The sequence below is a fragment of the Antrostomus carolinensis genome, unplaced genomic scaffold (genome assembly GCF_000700745.2).
Source record: "Antrostomus carolinensis isolate BGI_N321 unplaced genomic scaffold, ASM70074v2 scaffold2207, whole genome shotgun sequence".
Classification (NCBI taxonomy): Eukaryota; Metazoa; Chordata; class Aves; order Caprimulgiformes; family Caprimulgidae; genus Antrostomus; species Antrostomus carolinensis.
In genome coordinates this window covers 13,615-37,116 of record NW_010326428.1, presented here as the reverse complement: position 1 = coordinate 37,116, position 23,502 = coordinate 13,615, and the positions used below count along the sequence as shown (strand labels likewise).

General features: G+C 38.9%; 1 protein-coding gene across 1 annotated transcript in view; it reads right to left on the bottom strand.

The window, feature by feature from the left end:
• The window catches only part of RIPOR3 (RIPOR family member 3), a 31,437-nt gene extending 15,359 nt beyond the window's left edge, over positions 1-16,078 (bottom strand). The window contains exons 1-11 of the mRNA XM_029085855.1: positions 15,978-16,078; positions 11,829-11,975; positions 8,492-8,570; positions 7,702-7,725; positions 7,526-7,579; positions 6,573-6,722; positions 6,004-6,067; positions 5,571-5,614; positions 4,779-4,904; positions 3,945-3,947; positions 2,419-2,564 (exon numbers count right to left, since the gene is read on the bottom strand). Of these exons, the coding sequence (XP_028941688.1) occupies positions 2,419-2,564; positions 3,945-3,947; positions 4,779-4,904; positions 5,571-5,614; positions 6,004-6,067; positions 6,573-6,722; positions 7,526-7,579; positions 7,702-7,725; positions 8,492-8,570; positions 11,829-11,975; positions 15,978-16,078 (938 nt within the window). The remainder of the gene's footprint in view (positions 1-2,418; positions 2,565-3,944; positions 3,948-4,778; positions 4,905-5,570; positions 5,615-6,003; positions 6,068-6,572; positions 6,723-7,525; positions 7,580-7,701; positions 7,726-8,491; positions 8,571-11,828; positions 11,976-15,977) is intronic.
• Between the last annotated feature and the right edge of the window lie 7,424 nt (positions 16,079-23,502).

The following is a 23,502-nucleotide window of genomic DNA, read 5'->3' as shown; positions in this document are numbered from 1 at the left end:
GGAAAAGGACTTCCCTTATAAGAAAAGCATCTCTGCAAGCAGAGTGTTCTGCCGGCAGTCCTTCTAATCTAAAACTGTGCGTAGAGCTCTTGATCATTTTGCATCCAGATTAAAGCCAATGCAAGTTTTGGTGGCATGAGTTTGTTTCAAGGTGAGAGATGACAAAAAGGCATCAGATTTTTCTGGGGATGTAGAAGAACCCTTTGCTCCTCTTCTTTCCTTCCTTCTCCAATATTAAGACATGCAAATATCAAACAATAGAATACTTTAATTGGCCTTCATTTAAAAGGACTGTCATTTTAAGAGCTACTTTTACTTAAAAAAGATATATATATATGTAACACAACTAGCACCATCCCCACCCCACACAGTTTTTAATAACTCTACCATGAATGTCTCTGCTGTCAGATTCAAGCAGAAATGCATACATAACTTGGCATGAGTAAGAGGAAGTTTCTTAGAGCATATAATGCAGGATCACAGCAAGCTTCTGGAATGAGGCTTTGTTACCCAACTAATTAGTGCCTCAGCTTCTTCAATAAGAAACAGAGGACTCAAAAGTCTCAGAGCAGCTGTAGCACCTCACCAAAACAAAGCATATACTGATGCCCATTGAGAGATCTCAGGAGGAAAAAGTGTCATAAACAACAGGTGTGGGCAAAACTCTGCTGTGTGAGTTTATTTCTCATTGACTTAGAGCACTGTGTGTGCTTGAAAATAATTTTCAGATGCTGTTGCCAAGACTCATGTTTCAGCCCAATCGCATGTACAAGTCAACAGTACATTTCAAGAACCCCAGCATACACAAAAGGCATTCCAAAAACAGTATGTTCATCAATAAAGCTTTTCTGCAAGAACTGTTTATCAACACTTGAATAGGAATTGCTACAAAAAACCTTTGTGGCATTTCTCCTGTTAGTGGTTAAAAGACTGAGACAAAGTTAAAGTCAAACGATGCTTCCAAAGGTAACTAAAAGTAGAAACAGGGTATTAAGACCTGAAATATCAAGTCTGATTGTAAAATACATTTTGTTACTTTACCCTAAGGGCAGGGAAACTTTCCTCTTACTTTTTGGCTCCTGGGCAAATTTGGCAGACCACATATTCAACACACACAAGGTTTTTTTATTTTTGCATTATTTTTAAGAAAACAAACCAGCATGGCCAGAGAAAAAGAGCTGTATAAGGCTGAGTCATAGGTGAGTGTAGCCTGCAAGGCATAGCTCCTGCTCTTCCTAATCTAAACATTGTTCAGTTTCAGCTTTTCCTGGAGAGCACTAGACCCACAAGTCAGCCCAAAGTGACCTTTCAAGAAGGTCCTTATGGAGCCGTGTTCTTGTGCCTCTTTGTCATGTTGGGTTGGGAAGAACTGAGGACTGCTGCAAGCCATATAAAAGAGTAAAAGTGAAGAGTGCCCGTTGTTTAATTGGGCATTTCACCAAGATGGCTGGATTTATCCCCTGGACAACAGTAGAAGGGGTTAAAAAAAAACCAAACATGTTAAAAACATGTTAAAAAATTTCGATTTGTTGCAGACAAGACTCAGCATGGACTGACAGATCCATAAGCAGAAATAGTACTACCACCACAAAAATCTATGGTGGTGTGTCTAGAGCAAGGAAAAAGTTTCAGTGAAGCATCCACAAAAGTGAGAGTTTGCTTTTAATAACATCAGTAATCCACTACAAAAATAAATTTACAAACTTAAATTATAAAAACAATTTAACAAATCACAGGCACCATGAAAATACTCAGTTATTTTAAAAGTGCATCTGTAACCAAGCTTCCCTGTAGTGCACATACAGCCCTTCTATCGACATCTGTAATCATAGTGTAAACATGGAGGTGCTAAATCTTTGGGAAAGCTTCATTTTTAACAAATTGTGGCCTGGTAACAGTGATCATCCTAAAATTTCAACTATGTATTTTTTCACTGTGCCTAGAAGCTGCTACTTTCTATTTCATTTCATAATCTGCAAGGTTATTGCTCATGTTTTACAGATGTAGATACATTGCTCAGAGATAGACTTGAATGCTCATTCTGAGGTGTAGTACGCTATGTAAAAAGCCCACTAGTCAGTTTGTGTTGGTGGTACCAGCCATGGCCCTGGGAACATCAACACAAAGAACTGAAGGGTCATAGAAATAGCTTCTGTCCCTTTCCCTCCCTCCCTTCCTGAGGACTGGTCCCACAGAGTCAGATCAGGCATGGTAGCTGGGGTGGCTGTGAGGAAGAACGTGGCTGCTATCTATCCTGCACCTGCTCTGCAAATAGAAAGATGTTGAATGCTACTAAGTGACATACTTAGCAGCCTTCAATTTATTTCAAATGTTTAGCTCCAGTTTTGGGGTGGTTTTTTGGGGGTTTTTTTTGAGGTTTTTGTTTGTTTGGTTTTTTTCATTTGAAGCTGTACTTACTTCCAGAGGACCTCCAGCTGTAGCTTGATGGTGCCCAGTTCAGTTATATCCACAATGATTGCCTGAGGCTTGGTTGTAAAGAAGTTTATGCTGTCACACGTCACAACACCAACTAGAATAGTGGCCAGTCCTCGCAGCTCTGTCACCTGCAGGGACAAACATATTCATTTTCATCTTACCAGATAATCCTAAGTCATGTGCATGGAAAGAACAACACCCCAGGCCTGTATCTGTTCTGAGGCCCGCAACAAATTTAAAATCTCGATACTCAATTCTGGGCTCCTAAAATGTTGTGAGCCAATATCCACACGAGGAATGTCATAGATGGCTAGCAAAGAGGAAAGGAGTGCTATGAGTTGGGGAGAGACAGAGCTGTACAGCACTTCTGACAACAGGATTTGGTAAGACTATGATTTTAAGAAAAATTATTCTGAAATGTGGAAATTCTAGCTCTGGTATACATACAGGTAGTCATCATTTATAGCAGAGAGTCTACATATTAGAACAACAATGCCATAAAAATATATATTACAGAGAAGCATATTAGCCTACCTACACTCAACTATTTTAGTTCTCAATTGCCTAAAGAATCTGGAAGCACAACTGTTCTGCATCCACTGTGACCTTTCTAACTGTCTTGAGCTCAGCTGTGGTCCAAAATTGGAACTTGGAAGTGTCAGTTCTTTCCTCCAGCTCTGCAGGTAGCTCTGAGTTTGTTATCAATGCAGGTACAGGCCTGCATTTTCTCCAGCCTGGCACTTTGCTTCTTCAGCTACTTAAAAAAATAAATCTAATCAAACATTTGCTATAAAAACATACTTCCAGTTGAATATCAAATTGTTCTAGAAGCACATTAAGCATTAGACTCACCACAGAATTTTAGCAAACGTGCCTAAAGTCCACTTCAGGAATTAGTTGCATGCCTACATCTCTTAAGAGCTAGCAAAAGTTTTGTTGCGAGGCTCTTCTTGGAACACTCTTTGGCACCTCTCAATTTTTTTTTTTATTTTTTTTTTTTTTTTAAACTTGCTATGTATTTGTACTGGGTGAAGATTATTAAGTACCAAGTGGAAAGAGCAGGAGGGTGTGGAGAACATTAGTCAGTAGACTTTCATAAGCTGACAAAAAGAATAAAACTATCATTGTCATACAAAGTAATATGAGTTTTTACAACTATTATGGGAGAACGGGGATCTGAATTAGCTTCTCACCTGATCTTCATTGTGCAGTGGCAGCAAAAAAACACATTATAAGCACATTTCCAAAGGCTGTGCTGGCAAGATGCCAAAAAGTCTCTCCTATGTAATCCAGTTCTTGCTGCCAGATAGGAGGGGACCGTTGCAATAGCTGCTTTAATACAGCTGCCAGAACCTGAAGCCCTGCACTGGCACAGTTTCCTAGTAGAATAGGATCCAGCACAGCCTTCAATCTCAGCTCCTTTTAGGTTGACAGAAGTCATGCTGCAGAGTCCAGCCCATGAAAGAGGCCAGACTACAGTGGAAATGCTGTTTAAGGATTAACTCCACCTGCTAGGCAAGTGCCAGAACCAATGCCAATGGCAGCTGCACAAGGGTCTATGAAAACTACAAGCTTCCCCCAATGGGTGCCCACAATGTGTCATCTACACATCAGAGGTCACCAGCACTGGCCCCTTACTGTTAAAGATATGGCCTGGTCTGAGGCATTTAAAAAAAAAAGTGTCAGAACTCTAAATACAGAATATGGCCTGGTCTGAGGCATTTAAAAAAAAAGTGTCAGAACTCTATACAGTTTGAACCAGCATATAAATGCCATTGGTTCTTCATGGATACAGAGCATCTCTGGAGTAAAACACGCCAGAAGCATCTGCAGTGCAGCCAGATAAAGGGACATTTGAACTATACATTCAAAACATACACATGTGCAGTGTTATGTTTTCCATAGACATATTTATCTTTTTCAGTAGAGACTAGAACTCCATGTACTTAATATTCCACATGGGTGATATAAATAATATATACAAACACCTAGACTTCACCCTAGAAAACCCAGATATTGATCTGGGACTTTTTCTTAAAACAAGCAAAACCAAAAACAAACAAAAAACACACAAAAACCCCAAAACAGCCCAACCACATATGGTAGACTCCATAACATGGGAAAGGAGATGCACTAATACAGTTACACGTGCCAGAAGCAAAGGAAAAGCAGAAGTAGATGACTGTTCAGTAAGCAGAACATTGGTTAACTGCCATTTTTACATGGCTAGGAAAAGAAAACTACTTAAGAATTCTGACAAACACTTGGTAGCATAACAGGTAAATAGTATGGCAGAAGACCTGTTAATTCACTAATTCTAATACAAACATTATACACCACACCTTGATTTCAAACTTCTCATGGAGATTGGGTATAAAAATCTTCTCTTCTTCATCCCAGGTCTGGCTGTCATCTGTCTCAATCTTGCCTTTCAATCTCCATTTTTGGCGTCCCAGTCGCACAAGCACCTAGAAACCATGAAGAAAAACGGATGTTGTGTCAACATATCCCAGAACCTTCCCATCAGTCCATAGGCCTGACACTGTTCCAGTACCACAGAGGCAAAGCCATTCCTTTGATCACAGTACATTTTGGAACTTGGATAAAGTTAAAAGATTGGAGGCAGGAATTCAGGTTACAAGTTTTAATACCTTAACTCAGTGCCAAATGACACATCACACCCATTCTAGAAGAACTGCATAGCAAGTGTAGCACTACTGAAACACAAGGCACACTGGAATTCACTTGGAACTATTAAAAGTAATAGAACAACCCAGTAAGATACTAAGATGCATTCAAATCCTGCCAAGGGCAATTTTCCAAGGCAGCAACTGTTACTTGATTCCAGGGCAACTGAATCAAAAGACAAAAAGACAACAGATCTGACAGGTTGGTTTTGATAGATAATCACTGCCATGTTTTAAACCCTCCCATAACACCTGAATCACATCTTTGCCTCTTCAGTCTCAGGCCGAGTAAGCAGTGAATGTGCCAAAGCACTGTTCTCATCAGAACAGTGCCCAGTTTTATCATAGCCTGTTTCCTGCTCCCCTTCATGTTGCACTCTTGCTCTCCTGTTCCTCTGCCACAAACTCACAGCAGTAAAATAAAGGACAAAATGAATTGGTGCATACCTCATACTGGTCCCCTGGGCAGAGACGTGCAAAGCCAACCAACCCTGAAAAGAGAAGGAAAAACTCTAGAAGTATTAGGAGTTTACAGCATCCCCCAAAGCCTCAGCTTGCAATAAGTAAAGCTAACACCCCCTTGTGCTCAACTCCGTGCAGAAGCTATGCCACTAGCCCAAAGCACTCTTAGAAGGACAAACATTAATTAAGCTGAGGAAAGAAAGCTTGTCAGCTTTTGTACTCAAATATAAAATACCATTGCAGATCTGTTTTACAGTGTAGAAGCAAACAGAAGTTTGCCAAATTTCTGTTCAGGGTCTGATAGAGAAAGCCAGTGGCAGCAATTGACATTGAATAATTGGACTCAATGGATCAGATTGCTACATAGGAAACCCAAAAATCAACTGGAAGTCTTGAAGTAAACAAGAAATGAACATACCTTTCATCTTCAAGTGAAACTCTCCCAAATGGACCTCCAATGCCCCTTCTATAAAGCACATGTCCTAGAAGAAAGACTGACCAGTCACTGTGACTGAAAAGCAGTGCTGAGTAGCTCCTTTCCCATACATGCCATTTTCTTATTTCATCTTTAGAGTACATAAGCTTTTTTTTTTTGCCACTCCACAGAAGAGTGGAACTTCTTGTCAGTTACCTTCCACTGCTTGTTTTGTAAAAATAGCACACCCTATTCATTATTCAATTCTCATTCCATTACTTCAAGTGGAAGTCATAACAGACCCCAGTATTAAAGCAGAAATTAAAAGGATTTCTCACTTGTCTTCATGAGTGCATGAAGCCACATTGAGTAGAAGTAAAAGAAGGGCATGAATTCAAGAGCTTTGTCCATAAGATATTTACCTCACAAGCTTCAGTTCATATTATGTACCTGTATTTCACTTGCATGTTAAGTTTTTAACTTGTACATTAAAAAAAGCCAGCAGCAAGTCCTGGTACATTTTTTGCTAAGGAACAGTCAGGTCTTCATTACATGTGTGCAGTATTTCCTACCTCTGTGCACTCTTGGAAGTTCTTGTAAAGCTCCACTAGGCTCTCTCTGGAGGCTTTGGTGGAAGGAGACAAGGAAAAGGCATGTTTCATATTAGTGGCCCCATCTCGTAGTCTGCACTGGATACAGTAAGCTTCATAGAGTTCTTCTACCTTTATGATTTGGAAGGTGGGGGAAGAACGAACAAGAATTACCCCAGCACAGTTTTAATAGGTTTTGGAAAGGAACATCAGCAGTCTTTCCTGGCAAAAAACCCAACCAACTCCCATTGTCATACTACTGCAGAATGCTGCAACTCCTGCATTTAACAGACTGATTAGAGCACAACAGTTTGTAGACATTCCTGCAAAAAAGCATGGGATATTGAGAAACAATCCACAGAATCACAGACTGGTTTGGGTTGGAAGGAACCTTTAAAGGTCATCTAGTCCAACCCCCCTGCTGTAAGCAGGGACAATTCACTCTGCTATTATCAAGCGAGAAGACAAGGAATAGAATAACACTTTGTTCAGGGGAAGATTACTGGGGAGGAGGAAACCGATTCCCCCAGTACAGATTAAAACACCTACATCTTTAGCTATGTCAGATTTGATTCCTTTGGAAGCAGATGGCAGCCAGCAGACACACTCTATGGAACTGCCCATTTGGCCTCTTGTGGGAAGGGGGGAGAACACGTAAGTCTTCCCACAACAGCATTTTCTGAATAAACTGTCAGAGTATGCAAAGTGGCTTCACAGGCAAACTCAGCTTGGGTTGTGCCCAACATTCAGCCTGAATAGAACCATTCAAGAAAATAAATAAATAAAAATCCCCACCTGTAAAAAGAGTAGTTACAGCTTTCAGAAAGAACCAGCATTATTCCCCTCCAGATGACTTATAATAAGAATGTTTTCTCTTTAGATAGTTTGCTTACGTAGCAACGTCAGCCTTACACATACAAGAGAAAACTCCTTACCTTGCTTATGTGAAACTCCAGTTTTCTGATGTATCTCTCCACAGAGCGGATTTGCTTTTGAAGAGGAGAAAGAGGAGGAACTTGAGAAATTATTTCCTAAACATGCCTTTAAGTAACACAGTAGACACATCATCAATTTTTCTCTATTTGCATTATTTCACCTTCACAAGTCTTACCTTATCCAGGTCATAGTAGAAAGCCTAAAAGAGAAATAGCACAGGTTGAACAGGAGAATATGCATATTCATAGATATTAATGATATTTTCATATTTACTGCAAGACTCACTGTGCATATCTTAAGCTACACTAAATTAAGATGTATCATTTTCTACGCAGAGAAAGTCCAACATTTTTAAAAGTAGTTTAATTTTCTGTGCATCGTTGGTTTGTTTTTGCAGATGCTTGAAATGAGCCAGTAAGTATCTCCACCAGCTATTACAAGGACTCAGACATTGGTCGTGGTACATAGGAGTTTCTGATTTTTATTTTTTATTTTTAATTAATCTAGCTATTATTTTGCAAATTAAAGGCAAAGTTGGATCTGTGAGTTGTCTTTTCATTAGCACTGTTGCTGAAGGTACTTCTAGGGAGTTGTAAACACAACAGAATCTGTGTTGCTAGGACACACTCACCAGCTATGGAAAACAAAGCCTGATCTTTATAGCCCTTTCTGTCCATACAGAGTCAGGTATGAACACTGCTCAGAAACACAGACACAAGGAGATACCACCCCAGTAAAGGAACATGATCTGAGGAATGCTGTTGGATACTGAAAATTAGAAATCCCAAGTTTAATTCTCACATCAAGAGCTAACCTGCTTGGTAAATTTCTGATTGTGATGCCTTGCTGGATCTCAGCTCAATGCTTTAACTGGAAAACCCCTAGCAATCCCAGACCTGAGAAAGCACCTACTTCTATGACTTTATTTTTAGTCATTTGAGTATTTAACATTAAAAGCATCTTACCAATCTGGAATTCCTTTTTGTATCTTTGTGTCGACCAGAGAGATAATCCAATTCAGCCTGATGCGCTTCCAAGTATTCACTGGAGAGAAAGAAAACCTGGAGTTACATTCTTCTGGTACATTCATTACAACACCTCCCCAAATAATTTTTCATCAGAATGTTACAAAGCAACTTTCTTCTCTAGATGACTTCTCTCGTTCTGTTCTCTAGAGATGTGAATGGACATGGGACAAAAGATGAGAAAGGGTGGTTTCCATGGACCAGTATTCGTCCTAAATGCAAAGTCACTCCTAGAGGAGCGTCTATATATGAGTGCTAGCAGATGCTGGTTACCTAACATTTAAAGATGCTGTACATTAGGAATCCTCCTGAATCCGTTTTACTCCTCCAAGATGTGAAATGCTGCAGTGCAATTCAAGAAGGCTACCACTGCTGCATGCATATCATGCATCCACTGCACTCAGACATTCACTGTCTAAAACAGACGATGTGAAATGCTGCAGTGCAATTCAAGAAGGTTACCACTGCTGCATAAGGTATATCATGCACCCACTGCACTCAGACATTCACTGTTTCCCTTCATCTAAAACAGATCATTTAAGTGAAAGATAGGTTTTATTTTGGGAATGTGAGGCAAAACAAAACAATGCAGTAGAACTGGAAGTACTACTAAAGGCAAGAGGAAATGAGGCATGTAGGAGAAGAATAGCAAGTTCTAATACACATATAGAGAGATCTCATTTTCAGATTTCTCTAACTATTCCTGTTTGGCCTTCTGGAGCTTTTCTGAAAGGTAGAAGATCAGTTCATTCGTTGAGCAAGTCTCTTACAGTTCCTGAGGAGTAAGAGTTCACCAACCAACTCCATCTTACAAAGTCAAAGAATTGTAAATACACTACAAAACCAAGCTCATAGAAATACTCCACATGTAAGGTAGGGCACAAGTCATTCAGTGTTTTAGTAATCAGAGCTAAATACCACCTTTTAGTATGCTAGACAATTTCTTAATGTAACTATTACTTTTTCCAGAATGGGAACTATTTTGCAAGGTGTGAAGCAGTTGGTTCCAGTTGGCTTCTACTGAGCTGCTTGCATGCAAGGATTGTCCCTTAGGAGTTCCCACAGGACCTTAAACTATTTCTGCCAAGACCATCTTCTTCCAACCTTGCTTTTAATACAGTGCAGACTTAAGTAAACTTTTTCCTCTCATGCTTAAAAGCAAGTAAGAGTCACCTGGCAAATACAACATAAGACACAGCCTCTGAGCAGTCAGATTAACTTCATTTTAGACAGCTGCACTTCTTCACATTTACTTTGATCCACTTCATTTTCTTACTGTTACAAAACCAGTTTCTCCAAGACACCCAGGGGCTCCAGCATTCAGCTGTCTGCTCATCACACTTGCCTACTAACAGTTCAGTGCAGAAGTAGCCAAGGCCAGTGGCAGAAAAGGGTTCACTTTCCTTTTAGAAGAGCTTCGTCACTTTTAGATTTAACTATGTTAGAATTGCCAGCTTGATGGAACGGTGCCCAGATGGTTAACAGAATAAAGAGTTATTTGCTAAAGCTATAAAGAAACAGGCACGTAAAACATGTTCTGTACTAAAAATTCAAGTCACTCCAGCACCAAGTGGACTTAGTCTGCAACTACTTAAAATTTGGACTTTGCACTGCTATCCGATACAGTTGTTTTCTGTAGGTTACTTCAGTTAATTAGTTAGCTACTCAGTTTTGGCAGGACTCATCATATGGCATTCACTGCAGAACTGGGAAGAGATTCTGATGCACTTTATGGTTTCTCCTCCCTAAGCTCGGATAAATTCTAAACTCTGCAAAAACATTTGGTTTCATTATTTGTTTTAAATCTAAATCCACTAAGACATTGACTGATATTTTTAGGGCTAAGACTTTATAGTCTTTTATTGGAATAAAAAGTGACATATCTGAGGTTACAATGTATTATTATAGTACGTTTTATGTTCTTTTCTTAAGAAAACAATCATCAGAATTAATACAGTAGCAAAATTCTGAGGACAGCAACATGAAGGAACTGTTCATTAGTAGGATGCCAGCAGAAAGAGCTGCAGGGTTTACAAATCCAAGGAAAGGTATTTTATCTTTCAATGTTAGCTTCAGGTTGTAAATGCAGTTCCTATTATATCAGACCAGACCCATCAACATCAACTGTAATGATTTCAGATGTATTTTCATAAGACTTGAGGGCTCAGCTAAAGGTTGATCTGTTTCAATCACTGATGGAGGCAAACACTACTTACCACCACTTCCTTTCTGGTCTATAATACCAAGAGAGCAAGCTCATCCATGTTTTATTTGCCATTTCAGCATTGAATAATATCAATGTTTCTGTGATGTAACTGACAGCTTCCTCCAAGCCAGAATACCCTAAATTCAGATTGCCAGCCCACCCTTTGATCTCTACGTTTGCTGCACGCACCCCACATCTGCCAGATGGAGACAATGGACAAAATTGGTCTTTTGCCTTTTCCCTCAAGTCTGTACTGATGCAACATTGACTGTGTGGTGAACCATAACAAAGCCTCTGAAATGGCACTGCATTTAAAGCAAGATAATGTTATTTACATTGCCATAAGATGGAGTTATACTACAGCTCTGTTTCATCACCTCAAGTCAGCTGAAGTTTTCAGGTGGATCTGCTTAGACCTTCGTCTTACAAGCCACCCAGAGATGAAAATAGAACTCCAGATTTTAATTCTATTAAAATAAAACAAAACAAAAAGAAAACCCCACTAGAATCTCTCTCTCTCTCTCTCTAACTTCCCCTAATTAGCACTGAGAGCATAGAAATGGTTTATGAACCAGCCTCCCCACTGTGTCCTTGCAGGGCACACCCTTGCTTTCAGACTTGGTTTTAAGTCAGCTTTTCCAAAGCAAACTCAACACAGCTCCCTCTCCAGAAACTTTCTGCCAATCACCCCCCAGATCTGGCCGTCCCATCGCTATCCAAGTCTCTCCTGGATCTGCAGACTTCCTGCCTGCCACCCTGTGTGCTCCAAAAGCCTCCCTTCCTCAAGAAAGCTTAGTTGCTCCCCAAGAGATGAAGAATCTCCCCACAGAGTTCTACCTGTCACTGACTTCTTGGACAAGTGTAACAAACTAAGAACAAACAAAAACATCAGAGCACTTTGTTTGCAAGCAGACTGTCCCAGAGTGAATGAAACTTGTTTTACAAGGTCCCAAGCCAGTGTCTGGGAAAGTAACTACATATGTTTAGAGATGCCAGACAGAGACAGTGAACAGCGACAGATAAGACTTAAGCAGCATGACTACGTAATTACAATATTTTAAAAGTCCTTACTTAAGTCCTTTCTTCAAAGCTTCAAAAATTTTCTTCACCTGCAGTGGCTTTGGATCCCAGATGACTGCCCCCTTCTGCAAGGAATTATAAGCCTTGGGGGATTTCAGTGACATTCTTGATCTCACTGAACTTCTGCTGAGAGACTTTCTGTAGAAAGAGAAAAGAAATATGGGAAAGATGCAAAACCCATCACCTAGAAGAAGATATGTACCTAACCCACAAATCTGCCCAGCTACAAGTTGTATGCCCAGTCTCATATACCTTTACTCAAATGAACAAAGCTCTTGGACACACTGAGAATACTTTCACAGATCACACTAGAAAGTTAAGGCCCAGCCCAAAACTTCTAGTGCAGAAAAGCTGGAAGTTTTTTGTGACTTCAACAATAATAATTTCAATAAGAAAAATCTCCTTCTCCAAGCTTGATCCAGACTCTGGGAAGTCTAGTAGATCTCTTTCATCCTTTTTAATAAATAAAAATTGTGCAGGTCCCCATTTCATTGGGAAGGTGAGAGGGCACTGAGCAGGAAAAAGAAATGCTCATTTTTACAGCAGGTTAATAACAAGTTAACATTCATACTGCTAGCAATTGTCTTAACAGACATGCAGGCAGCTAGCTAAGGCCCTGGTTCTGTGTGCACCTTCACAGAACTGGGTCAACTACAGAGCTAGTCAAGTAAGCTGTGCTGCAGGAGAAGGACATTCCCATTCTAACTCACACCTGAATTCAGGAAAACAAGGCAACAAACTTTTGATCTGCTCAAGGTCTAACTGATAAAACTAACATGAAAAGCCTTTAGAAATAGCTATTTCTTTGCCTGCAGTCACCATCTATTGAAGTGACAGCTTAAAGCCCTACCATACTTTAGAAAAGCAAGCTACCAAGCCCAGACTGTGCATAAGATATAATTATCAAGGTGTTTCTTCAGTGTCTGACCTGTCACCTATTTACTTTTAAAAGCAACTGCAAAACCAAAATTAAATATTGTTTCTAACAGAAGTCCCCCATACAGGATATTTTGTGCTAACCTAAAGAGTTGGAACACCCTGAGCCATTAGTTATATACATCTACAACATTTAAACCAGAGAATGAGCTCTCTGCAAATGGTTCTTTCACACTGTGAGATTTCTGCCTGGCTTACCTCTATCTATATACTCCTCTAAGTCTTAGCTGTTTTCATATAGTTTTGTTAATACTCCCTGTAAGTCAAGCCTTTAAAACAACATTACCTAAAGAAGTTTCCCATTCCACCAGGCCAAGCCAACTGGTTGCTCTCAGAGAAGCTTTCTATCCTTCTCTACAATCTCCATCCTAAATTCAGCTCACCTGGAGAAATGATGAACTTCAACAGGCTTCATACTTAGCCACCGGCTGTTTTAAGTTCTAGCCATGTGACTGAAGGCCTGAGGAGATTATTGAACTTGATGATTAAATCCTAGGCCCAGCACACCTGAGAGCTGTCCCTAGTCCTACTACAGTCACCTTCAAGTAACTACTTTAATTATCCTGGAACTAAATTTCCACTTAACTCAATTTTTTTACATATAATCTGCAAAAAATCTGATAAAACTAGGTGTTGCCAAACATTACTGGATATTTAATTTCTTCACCCTAATTATTATCTTAGCTTTTTATGATGGCTTAGTGTAAAGTATTAATTAACCAAACTATCTGGGGCTCAGGTTACCTATAACGAGGAACTTAACTGTTAAATTAGAAACTTGTATTAATATTGTTTTCTTTCTTAAGATAATAAATCTTTGAGTATTCCATGCAAAGTGGGAGGAGTTTTAACAGGAATAACACTGGAAGGAACAGTCTAGATGATAACTGCAGTTGAAAGAGTCTCCAAAAAGGATAATCACTCAAAATTCTTTCATGCAAAGAAGGAAACAGCATCCAGTTTCACGATTTAGGTGAGTACTCTAATTAGCAAGATACCACATGAAAGATATAAGATAATTCTATCTTTTGAAATTAAAAAGTCCAAATTACTCCACCGTTTTGTTTATTTTTGGAAAGGAAAGGAAAGGACTTTGATATTTACCCTCAGAGTTCTGGACTGCAAATCCTAAATTCAGGAAATAATTTCCCTTCAGTTTTAAAGTAGAGCATCTAAGCACTGCATACAGATAGACTGGGATTTCAAACTCACTGTTTTCCTCAGTATTTCCTACTTACTGATGTAGCCCATATGTACTCAGTCACTGCTGTTAAGAATCCCATTTCCATACGTTTCACTGAAAGGCTGACATGGGCCTTTAGGGACAGTAGCTAAAAGCTAGATGCTATGTTGCTTCTTTCCCTTGTGAACTTAATAATTTAAGTATCAGATGTCCCACTTTATAGATAACAGTAATAATATTTACTTCCTGTGGAGACCATTGTGAGCAAAAATTAAATACTGTGTCTGACTGAGAGTCTTGGAAGGAAGCTGCTAAAGAAATGCAAAAGTATATTTAGCATCTGCTTAAGAATCTCCATGTGGACCTGATTTGTGTGTCATCCTTTGGATAGACCTTGCAAGGGCCCTTGCAATCTCTTGCTGTGTTTTGCAACAGAGCCTGAGGGAGAGATAAGTTAGGAGAGGGTGATTAAAAAATTTCTTCACTACGCTGGGGAAGGCTCTCGGGTGTTCATGAGGCTGTGTCTGAGTACCTAGTACACAGATTTTCCTTACTGCGGTGATTCCTGAGCAAAAGTGCCTGTCTAAACACTTCTATAATGAAAAGCAACATCATAAAAAATGCATAAAGAGAGGTATTTGGTTAGAAAACCTCTGCAGCTAAAAGTAGCAGAATAATCTTAAGGGATATAATCTTCAGGGATATAGGGACTCTTCTGTTTGGAGCATTCTTACCCTGCTGGACTGTGCCTTTGTTGGGGAAACAGCTGTTCAACACTTTTGCTGGTAGATTCTTCCCCTGCTAGAACTCCCACTATGTACTTGAGCTCAAGTCTGTTTATATAATTTATTGACAGTGTTTTTCTCAAGATCTTAGCAATTGGTGTGATTTTAGATTTCCAGTCTTTGATAGATGTAATATTATTTTTCAACTCCCACAAAAAAAACTTAATTTATTCAAATGTAAACACTTCTTGTTTACATCACATACATGCTGGAATTTCATTTTTGCTCATACATTACCATGCTATGTTTTACTAAAAGGTAATTTGGTAATAAGGTAATAAAAGATATTTTATGACATGTCAGGTATTTTACTGACACACAATAGGATTTTTTTGAGCTCAATACTTTTAGAGGCATACTTTCCAATACTTCTATATGATACTGCTAAATGTTTTACTTTGTTATTATTCTAGCATGCTTTGGAAGTCAGAGATTATATTAATTTTCCATTTATATATCACATCTTCCAAAAGCACTCAACAGGCTACAGATAGATCACTAAACTCAAGAAAAAGAACAAGAGCACTTCTAGTGGAATAGCTGCCCTGTTATCTACACAGAGCAATGCTACACAACAATTTATGATAAGCAAAAAGGAAAAAAGAGTGCAGGATGGTTTAGCAATTACAGAGCTCAACTGAAGACTGAAAGACTGGACTACAACCTTGGCTACACAACAGACCTGTTACTGAGAGCAGCGAATTTGCAGTGGCCTTCCTGGCCTGTTTGTATTGCTCCCTTCCCCTCGTTTGTGGCATTGCCAGAAAGCAGCCCTTCCTCTCATGTAATGCTGCTCTGCTTAACCAACTCCAGCAGAACCTGAGTTGGGCTCAGTTACACATTTTGCCAGGATTCATCATTAACATCCCCATCTTTTTAAAGGTCTATGAAATTTTAAATTACTATAACTATTCAGAAGGTTTTAGTCAGAAAACATCAGCTACTACTAGGCTGCTAGCAGGAAGGGTTGCAGCCTTTCATTTTTCTAGAAGAAATGGACACTATTAACAGTCTGACACACAACCTCTGAAATTCAGCCATCTCTGAACTACAGTGTGTAGAGCAGTAAGACAGTACAGTGTGAAGTATTTATCAGTGAACCATAGTTCAATAGTTTTAAGATAAAAATGAAGGAAGAACTTGTACACATAGATGCCCTAGGTTAAAAAAATGCATTCACAGTACCTAATGTCTGTTGCCCAGACAATCAAGTGCTCTTCTTTTTGTGTTACTTACGCTAATTTTCTGCTTTGCACAGTGCTGAATCCAGTGAAGGAACAACTCCTGCTGATACCACTCACATCACCAGGAGAGACGAATGTGAGTTTGACTGACATGATTGCCAGTCAGTAAGTCTATCAGCTTCTGAAATAAACAGAAAAACAGATGAGTCAAAACCTTCTTGGCAGTTCAGGCTTAGACCTGCGCTGCTGCAAGTGCTGAGCTGCATGGAAGTGGAAAGTCACAACAGACAGTAGATTAAATAGAAAAAAAGGCTTGTCTGCTATACACATTTCCTCTGTTGCCATCCACAAGACAATTAATAAGGGACTGAATAGTCTAAAATGAAATCTCTCATGCCCTCTTCAATTTCTGATTGATTTTACAAACTCACTATGTAAAAGCCAGAATAGCCTCAATTCACAGGCTCTCTACATTTCTGATTTTTTAAAAACCCTGTAATTGTCCCACTGCTTAAGGAGTTCAGGCCAACCAGCGTATTTCCAAATCAGTACGGATGCCAGAACAATACTCAAGCTCCAGACTTAGTCAGGTCCAAAAAGCAGTTTCTCGCATCTGTGCAGAGGCACACTGAAGTCCATGGTAGAACTGGCTCAGTGTGGTACTTCAGCCCAAGGCAGAAGTCTGGTTTCAACAGTAAATTTCAGGTTCATGCTCCTCCTCTGGCAGGACTTCTCTAGGATAGCTCCCTTCTGCTTTCCATCAGTCAAACTCTTTTGCTTTCTGGAGAATTGTGTTCTCTGCCATATGTCTATAGAATCCAAATTACAATATAAGTAACAGACATATCCTTCAAAGCAGCTGTAGAAAATCTTCCAGACAGTTAATATACAGAAAAATTCCCTTCCTTTCCCCCTCAAGCTGGTGTAATGTAAACACTACAACTGAATAAAACTGAGTAAAACAAAAAGCTGGAGTATCTATTTGTAGATAGAAGTACAAACTCCAACAAAGAGCTCTACATGGAGAAGCTCCATGTAAAAGTTTGTCCGACATTCCAGGATGTGCTCTGAAGAACAGTCAGCTCTTAATATATCAGAATAGATACTGGACACAAACATCTGCACTCAACCCCTATGCCTGACATTATCCCACCAGCATGGCTACAGTTAGTCAGACTAGAAGCCCATAAATGTCAGGATAAGATTCTTTTCCTGGCTCTGCCACTGTCTTAAAGAGTAACCTAACTCAGTGCTCTTCCAGAATGCACATTAAGAACTGAATGGTTAAATAAACTTCCCGAGAGGGCTGAGATTTGAGAGTGTTTTGCTAATCCTGAGCTAGTCTACAAACAGGGAATTACTCTAAGTGACTATGCTTTAGGTACCATTATCTACCAAAGCAGTAACAAAAGCTGTCATGGATTTCCACAGGCAGAGATCCTGCAGTGAGACCTGACTATTTCATTAGAAGCCGCTCGGTCAGTTCCCTGGGCTTAGGTCTACGACTCCCATTTCTTTGCCTGTTCCAAGCTCATGAATATGTCTGTGAAAAACAGGCAGAAGATTTTAGGACAAGATGTGAAAATGATAAAGTTGAGTCAAACAGCTACCTGCTTTGCAAGCTACCTAGTTTGTCAAAAGAGGTAGTAAGCATGGCTAGGTATTTTGTATCTCAGTGCACTGAACTCCACATGACTCTGTACCTTCAGTAGTATCAACAGAAACCTGATACATGGAAAAATTTAGGTGCATCTTAATCACCTTTTAATCAAACTGTACAGCACTTATGTTGTCTTGCTTTGAAAGGATGCCTCCTTAACGTCCTTAATCAGAGATTGTACTTGCATCACAACAGAGCTGAAGTTTCAAAATATTTTCCATTCCTTCCTCTAGTTTTCAGATGCTGGTAAGTCTGTGAACAGTCACCCCATCAAAAGGATCATTAGACTGAAAAAACATGCAACTTAACGGAAAAATTTAATTGCATAACAAGCTGTTAAAGGAAGAAATAAAAGAAATAGCCTCATGGTTATTGACCACATCCCTCATCAAGCCTAAGCCAGATTCCCAGGATCTGTTCTTCAGCTTTCTAACCCGGGAAAGTTAGTTCATGAGTAAAAAGGAGGAAGAAAGTGCACAAAAAGCTTGTCTAATTTTATAGGACTCCTAAAGCCTGCATAGCATGAGACTGAAAGCCTTTGAAGCATATAGATATGAAACAAACAAAACCAGGCAGACCCTTGACAGGGAACAGAAAGATGAGAAAAATGAAGTAAAAATCTATGGTACTGAACTCTAGATGTGAAGATTTAAGCTGGAAATGTACAGACCCCCAAAAATCAGATGGTGAAAGAAAGAAAGTGCTTCAATTGCCTGGAGTTGATTCTGTTGCCACATGTGTTTTTATAAATCAAACATAATTCTGGACTTCAAGAAGATACGCTGTTGCAAATTAGGAGAAATGAGAGATGAATTAGACCTCACTTGTGCATAGCCATAAGCATTTAAAAGTTCTCATGGGTTGTTTGTTTTTTTTAACTGCACAAAGCTCAGTCCTCAAGGCCACTGACCGCGTTATGTTCTGCTGTAACGTACAGCTGCATTTAAAAGCAATTCACAAGCACATTTTCACAGTTCCATCTTATAAGAATGCAAGGAATCTAAATAATGTTAGGAAAGCATCATTAAAGGGGTTCTCTTTCTTACTTTGAAATACTGTTGACAAAGTCTACCTCTTGGTACATACCTGCAGATATATTTTTGACCTAAAAATCTTACAGCTCATTTCACACTTCTGAGTAGAAGACCGTAAGTAGGATGTCAAGACAACATTTTATTTGCAAGAAAGATTTATAAATGCAGTTTTTTAAACAGAGGGGTTTGCTAGCCAGACTGCCTGTATAAAAGTGCTGAGCTACGTTACAACTGCCCCTGAGAAAAAGCATCTGGACACATCTCAAATTCAACTCTCCCTTTAGGCCAGAAATAAATCAGATAAGGACTCTCGACAAAGCCGAGTTCAAGTCTGTCTTCCAACCTGTAACCTCTGCTGTGTAGGTCAATGCCTCCAAATCTCATAAATACAGGGATTATACCCTGAGGAACAGAGGTACTTCTTCATTTTTAATTTTCACAAAAAGCACAGAACATGAATACGGTAGCTGGGTAGGGGCTAGCATATGTAGAGCACAAAAATACCAGGCCAAACTGAAGGAGTCTATTGCCAGGGGCAATAGAAACACTGAACTACTGGAAAAAAACAAGGGATCTGGAAAAAAGTCTTATAATGCCTGTTAGTCTTAAACTGACCTCCAAACTGCCAGATTCTAATCTACTCCAACATTTTAATACGTGTGATTTTGTAAGGTTGAGATTTCAGGTCTCAGGAATGTGTTTTTAATATAAATCAAAAGAGTAATTTTTTTCAAATTAAAGGCATATGGTTGTTTGTCCTTATTTCAATGATGTGCCAATGATTTGCCATAACAGACTATTAGCATTTAACCTTCCGTGTTACCAAGTACCCGGGCATGTAGGGCCAAATATTTGAGCTTCTATGCAGCAGTGAGTACACACAAACTGCATGTTCTGCTTTGTCTCTGTTAGCATTAGGATATTCCTCAAGCCAAATGACCTTCATCCTCTACAAACAAAAAGCGGGTGTCTGTTTGTGTTTACGGCTAAACTTTTCCAGCCCTAGTCACATATTTAATTGTTTCAGGGCACAATGGTTTCAACAATTTTATGAGGAAAATATGACTCACTGACTTCTTGCAAAATATTTCTGCTTATGTTTTGTACTTTAAATTAGTAGCCATGTTTTTCTTTTAATATCTCCAAGAGGTTCACTTGAATTTGGTGAACTATTGCTAGAGTAAGGTATTCATGTTTCCTTAAAATTTAATAGTGTTCCAATTGTGAATGACCAGGTGGTTGACAGACACATGCTTCTAGTTGTGTGTCTGCAAAAACTGTACCAGACTTGTGTTTCCTTCAGTAAATTATCAATACACTCATCGAGTTGATAGCGTAGGCAGCAAGCGGCTACGTATCTCACTTAGTATGTCAGTACCCACTGTTCACCGGCTTCAGCAAGCAGCGGCTGACAAAGAAAATAAAAGCCAGTTTAAAATCAAGTAAATTATTAGTCACTATAGAAAATAAACACGATGACTGAACATAACCTATCAAATATCAATCACTCCGATGTCTTCGGATCATGTTTGTGAGTCTGGAAACATCATGTGATCATGATTTTTTCTGTTACACCACCTGATGCTTTCTCCTTACATTTTTAGATTATTGTTGTTATTTTTATACATAATCTTATTTTTACATATTGCATTAGCTTTACTTAGAAGTACAATAGAGTCACTCTATCATCTAGTTGTAGAAACCAGAATCGATTTCATTTTGTATTATCACAACATAATCCTTTTCTCAGTATCAGGTGTGCTCAACATTTTACTGGAGGGACTGCATCCTTGACCCTAAAATATGTGGCCTATATTTGTGCCTATATGGAGAATCTTCTTAGTAAGTGGATTTCTGAATAGTATAGATTTTATTGTAGGGTTGCCACCTAGAATCTATGTCTTTTTAGAGCACGGTTTTATAAAACTCACTTCAGCTCCATGACAGCCAAATAAATTTGCCATTAATGTGTATTGGTTCTATACCATCTCTACTGAAACTCAGTTTTCACTGTACATACCCAAAATCAGTAGTGATTAAGTAGATGAACATTTAGGGACTTCAGAGACATTCTGTGGACTTACTCCAGAAACGATCTGTGATTCCAACTAATCATCTGTTGTTTCAAAAAAACTTTCAGTCAAAAGTGCTAAGTTACTCATTTCACTTCCCGGAACAACTTACAAACTCCACTACGGCAACTGATTTGCTTCTATAACTGCATCTGTATTAGGGTTTTAGCTGACAGAAATGTATATTGCAAACACTTAATAGGTGAAAAGACAACCCTAACGTAAGTACCCCAGAAAATTTCTAGCACAAGTCAAATTTAAGACCGATTTTGCAAACTGGGCTACATTTGTCTACCATCACATTGATGTAATCATAATTATTTTTCTTCCTCTCAGTTATTTCAAAACTCAGGAACAATGGAATTAACTAACACTTCTGGATGCTTATGATGGGTGGTATCCATCTCAAAACACTGGCAGCAGACAATGGCAGAGTCTCTTGATGCTGATAAAGAAAAAAAAAGTCAGAATGTATTACAATACTGTCAAACTTTGAACAAAGTCTTAGGGCTGATCCGGGCCTGAACCACGGAAGCTTTTTGTGATTTCAATGTACCCTGGAACAGACTGGAAATTTCTAGACCTTGGTACTTACTTTGCAGCACTGGACATTTAAAGAATCCAGACTATTAAAATTAATGAATCTCCTGAAATGTGATAACATCATGACTCAGCCTTAATTACTCTAAAGGTAGATGTAATTGAAGGCTGACTGAACAAAGAATGAAGGGACCATCTTGTGTACAGCACAGTGCTGAGTCCACTGGGAAAATGCACACTATATTTAATCTTTGCTCTTTAGCATTCTTTAGAAAAACCATTGACCTCAGTAGCAATGTCTACTCTGCTAGATAAACATTCCAAATTTATGATTAAAACCCCTTAACTTTTAAGCATTTTTTTCAATTGTTAGACAAACATTCTATTTATACTGTTATTGGCAGAACTAAGAAAAAATTCTCCAGTCATTTTTCTAGAGATGAAAAGTCATTCAATTAGGGAGACAGAAAGTGCCCTTGATGCTACATCTCAATGTAGCTATTTTAACACAGTATTACACTCAAAGAAGGACCCTTTCTTCAGGTACATCCTTTCTGTGGAAAGGATTCACAGCACAAGGATTGAGAGCAGAATCTGAAAAGGTTATATATAATTCACTGTAACATAGGAATTCTGACTTGTATATACCACCTATCTAGAACTGGTGTCTCATATCAACACTTACAACCTGTAACTATTCCCCCCCACAGACAGGGGAAGAGCCAGTGCAATTACAGATATGGAAAATGTATGTTTGGTATTTTGTTCTTATATGGTAAAACAGATTTGTGAAAATTGAGATAAAGGAGATAAATAGCTGCCTGTTATGAGCTTTTGAAAATTTTCCCCTTAGTACCTTTACCATCCATCTCTGAGGCACTAAGAGGTAAATCTTTCTTCTCCCTTGCAGTTTTCCTGCTCTCCTATCTCACCCCTGCTCATCTCTTTCTCCCTTCTGGCTCCTATAATGGGAATCTAACAAGGCAGACAGCTGAACTTGGTCAGTCGCCTTTGCAGAAAAATGCAATCCATGCAGGAAATCATCTTCTACCAAAGATGTATGTTTAGCTACAGTGCTGTAAAAAACACTGGGTATAGGTGTACAGAGCCATGAACCATCATTTTTTCACTCATATTCACCAGATATTTGTGCTGTTTTAAGACTGAGCAATGTGAGCAATTACATAGCAGTTTTGCTGCAAATGGAAGATTTTGCTTCTCTACAAACCTGCACATGTGTTCCACAGAACTTCTTGGCCTAAACCTGTTTAACTCAGATTATTAGATGGCCCCTTTACTTTGTATAAAACTTATATTTGTCGGGTTGTATTTTCAAAATCTCACATGATTTAGGAATATAAACCCACTCTCAAAAGCAATTTAGGCTCTGAGGAGTTAGTTCAACTGATTTTCAATAAGAATTACATTCATAGATCACATTATTTAGAAAGATGGGGCTTCAGTGTGTAACTCATTTTGGTACTTCTGAAAATTTTATCTAGGCAGATTCAACTCTTAAATATGTATTTAGATACTACATATCTGACATACTTTCCTCCTAGCCATACTCAAGCCATAAAAAGAAAATCAGATAAACGGCTTTGATCCAAGTTATTGCTTTAGTCATTAGGCCCTTCTACAGCTTTATGCCAGCTTCTGGAAATGAAGTTCTGGAGTCCAGGTTTCCTATACAGCAATAAATTTAAATATCATAAGCAGTCTCCTCAGACAGCTTCTCCTGTGCTGGAGGTAGTGTCTCTGATGTAACCATTTCTACTGTAGTTCTTTGAACACGGGGCTCAACTTTCAAGTCCAAGATGACTTGTTTTTCAAGCCTGCAATTCAAAATGTTACTGTATTTCTAATTAGTTTTCATCTAAGCACACAGATCCAAGTTCTATTCTCAGTGACACTGGTGCACATTCAGAGGAAATTAATCAGTCATTTATTCCAGATTTCCAGTAGAATCCCAGCAGCGAATGTTGGCCGGTACTTGGTTAATGACCTGGAAACTATTTTTCAAGACATAATTTTGTGGTCAATTTTGTACCTCCCTCTAGTGGCAGCAGATATCAAACAAATGAAGCACAAAGGAGACCTTGTCACGGATCACACACTGATGTATTGTGCCTATTTCTTTTATGGAAATTTGTTACTTGGACTCAAGGTTGGCTGTAAATCCCACTGTAACTTTTTGGTAATGTTGTAATAAGAAAAGAATCAGTGATTGCATATAAGCAAAATCCCCGTCTATGTCCTTTGCCAGTATGT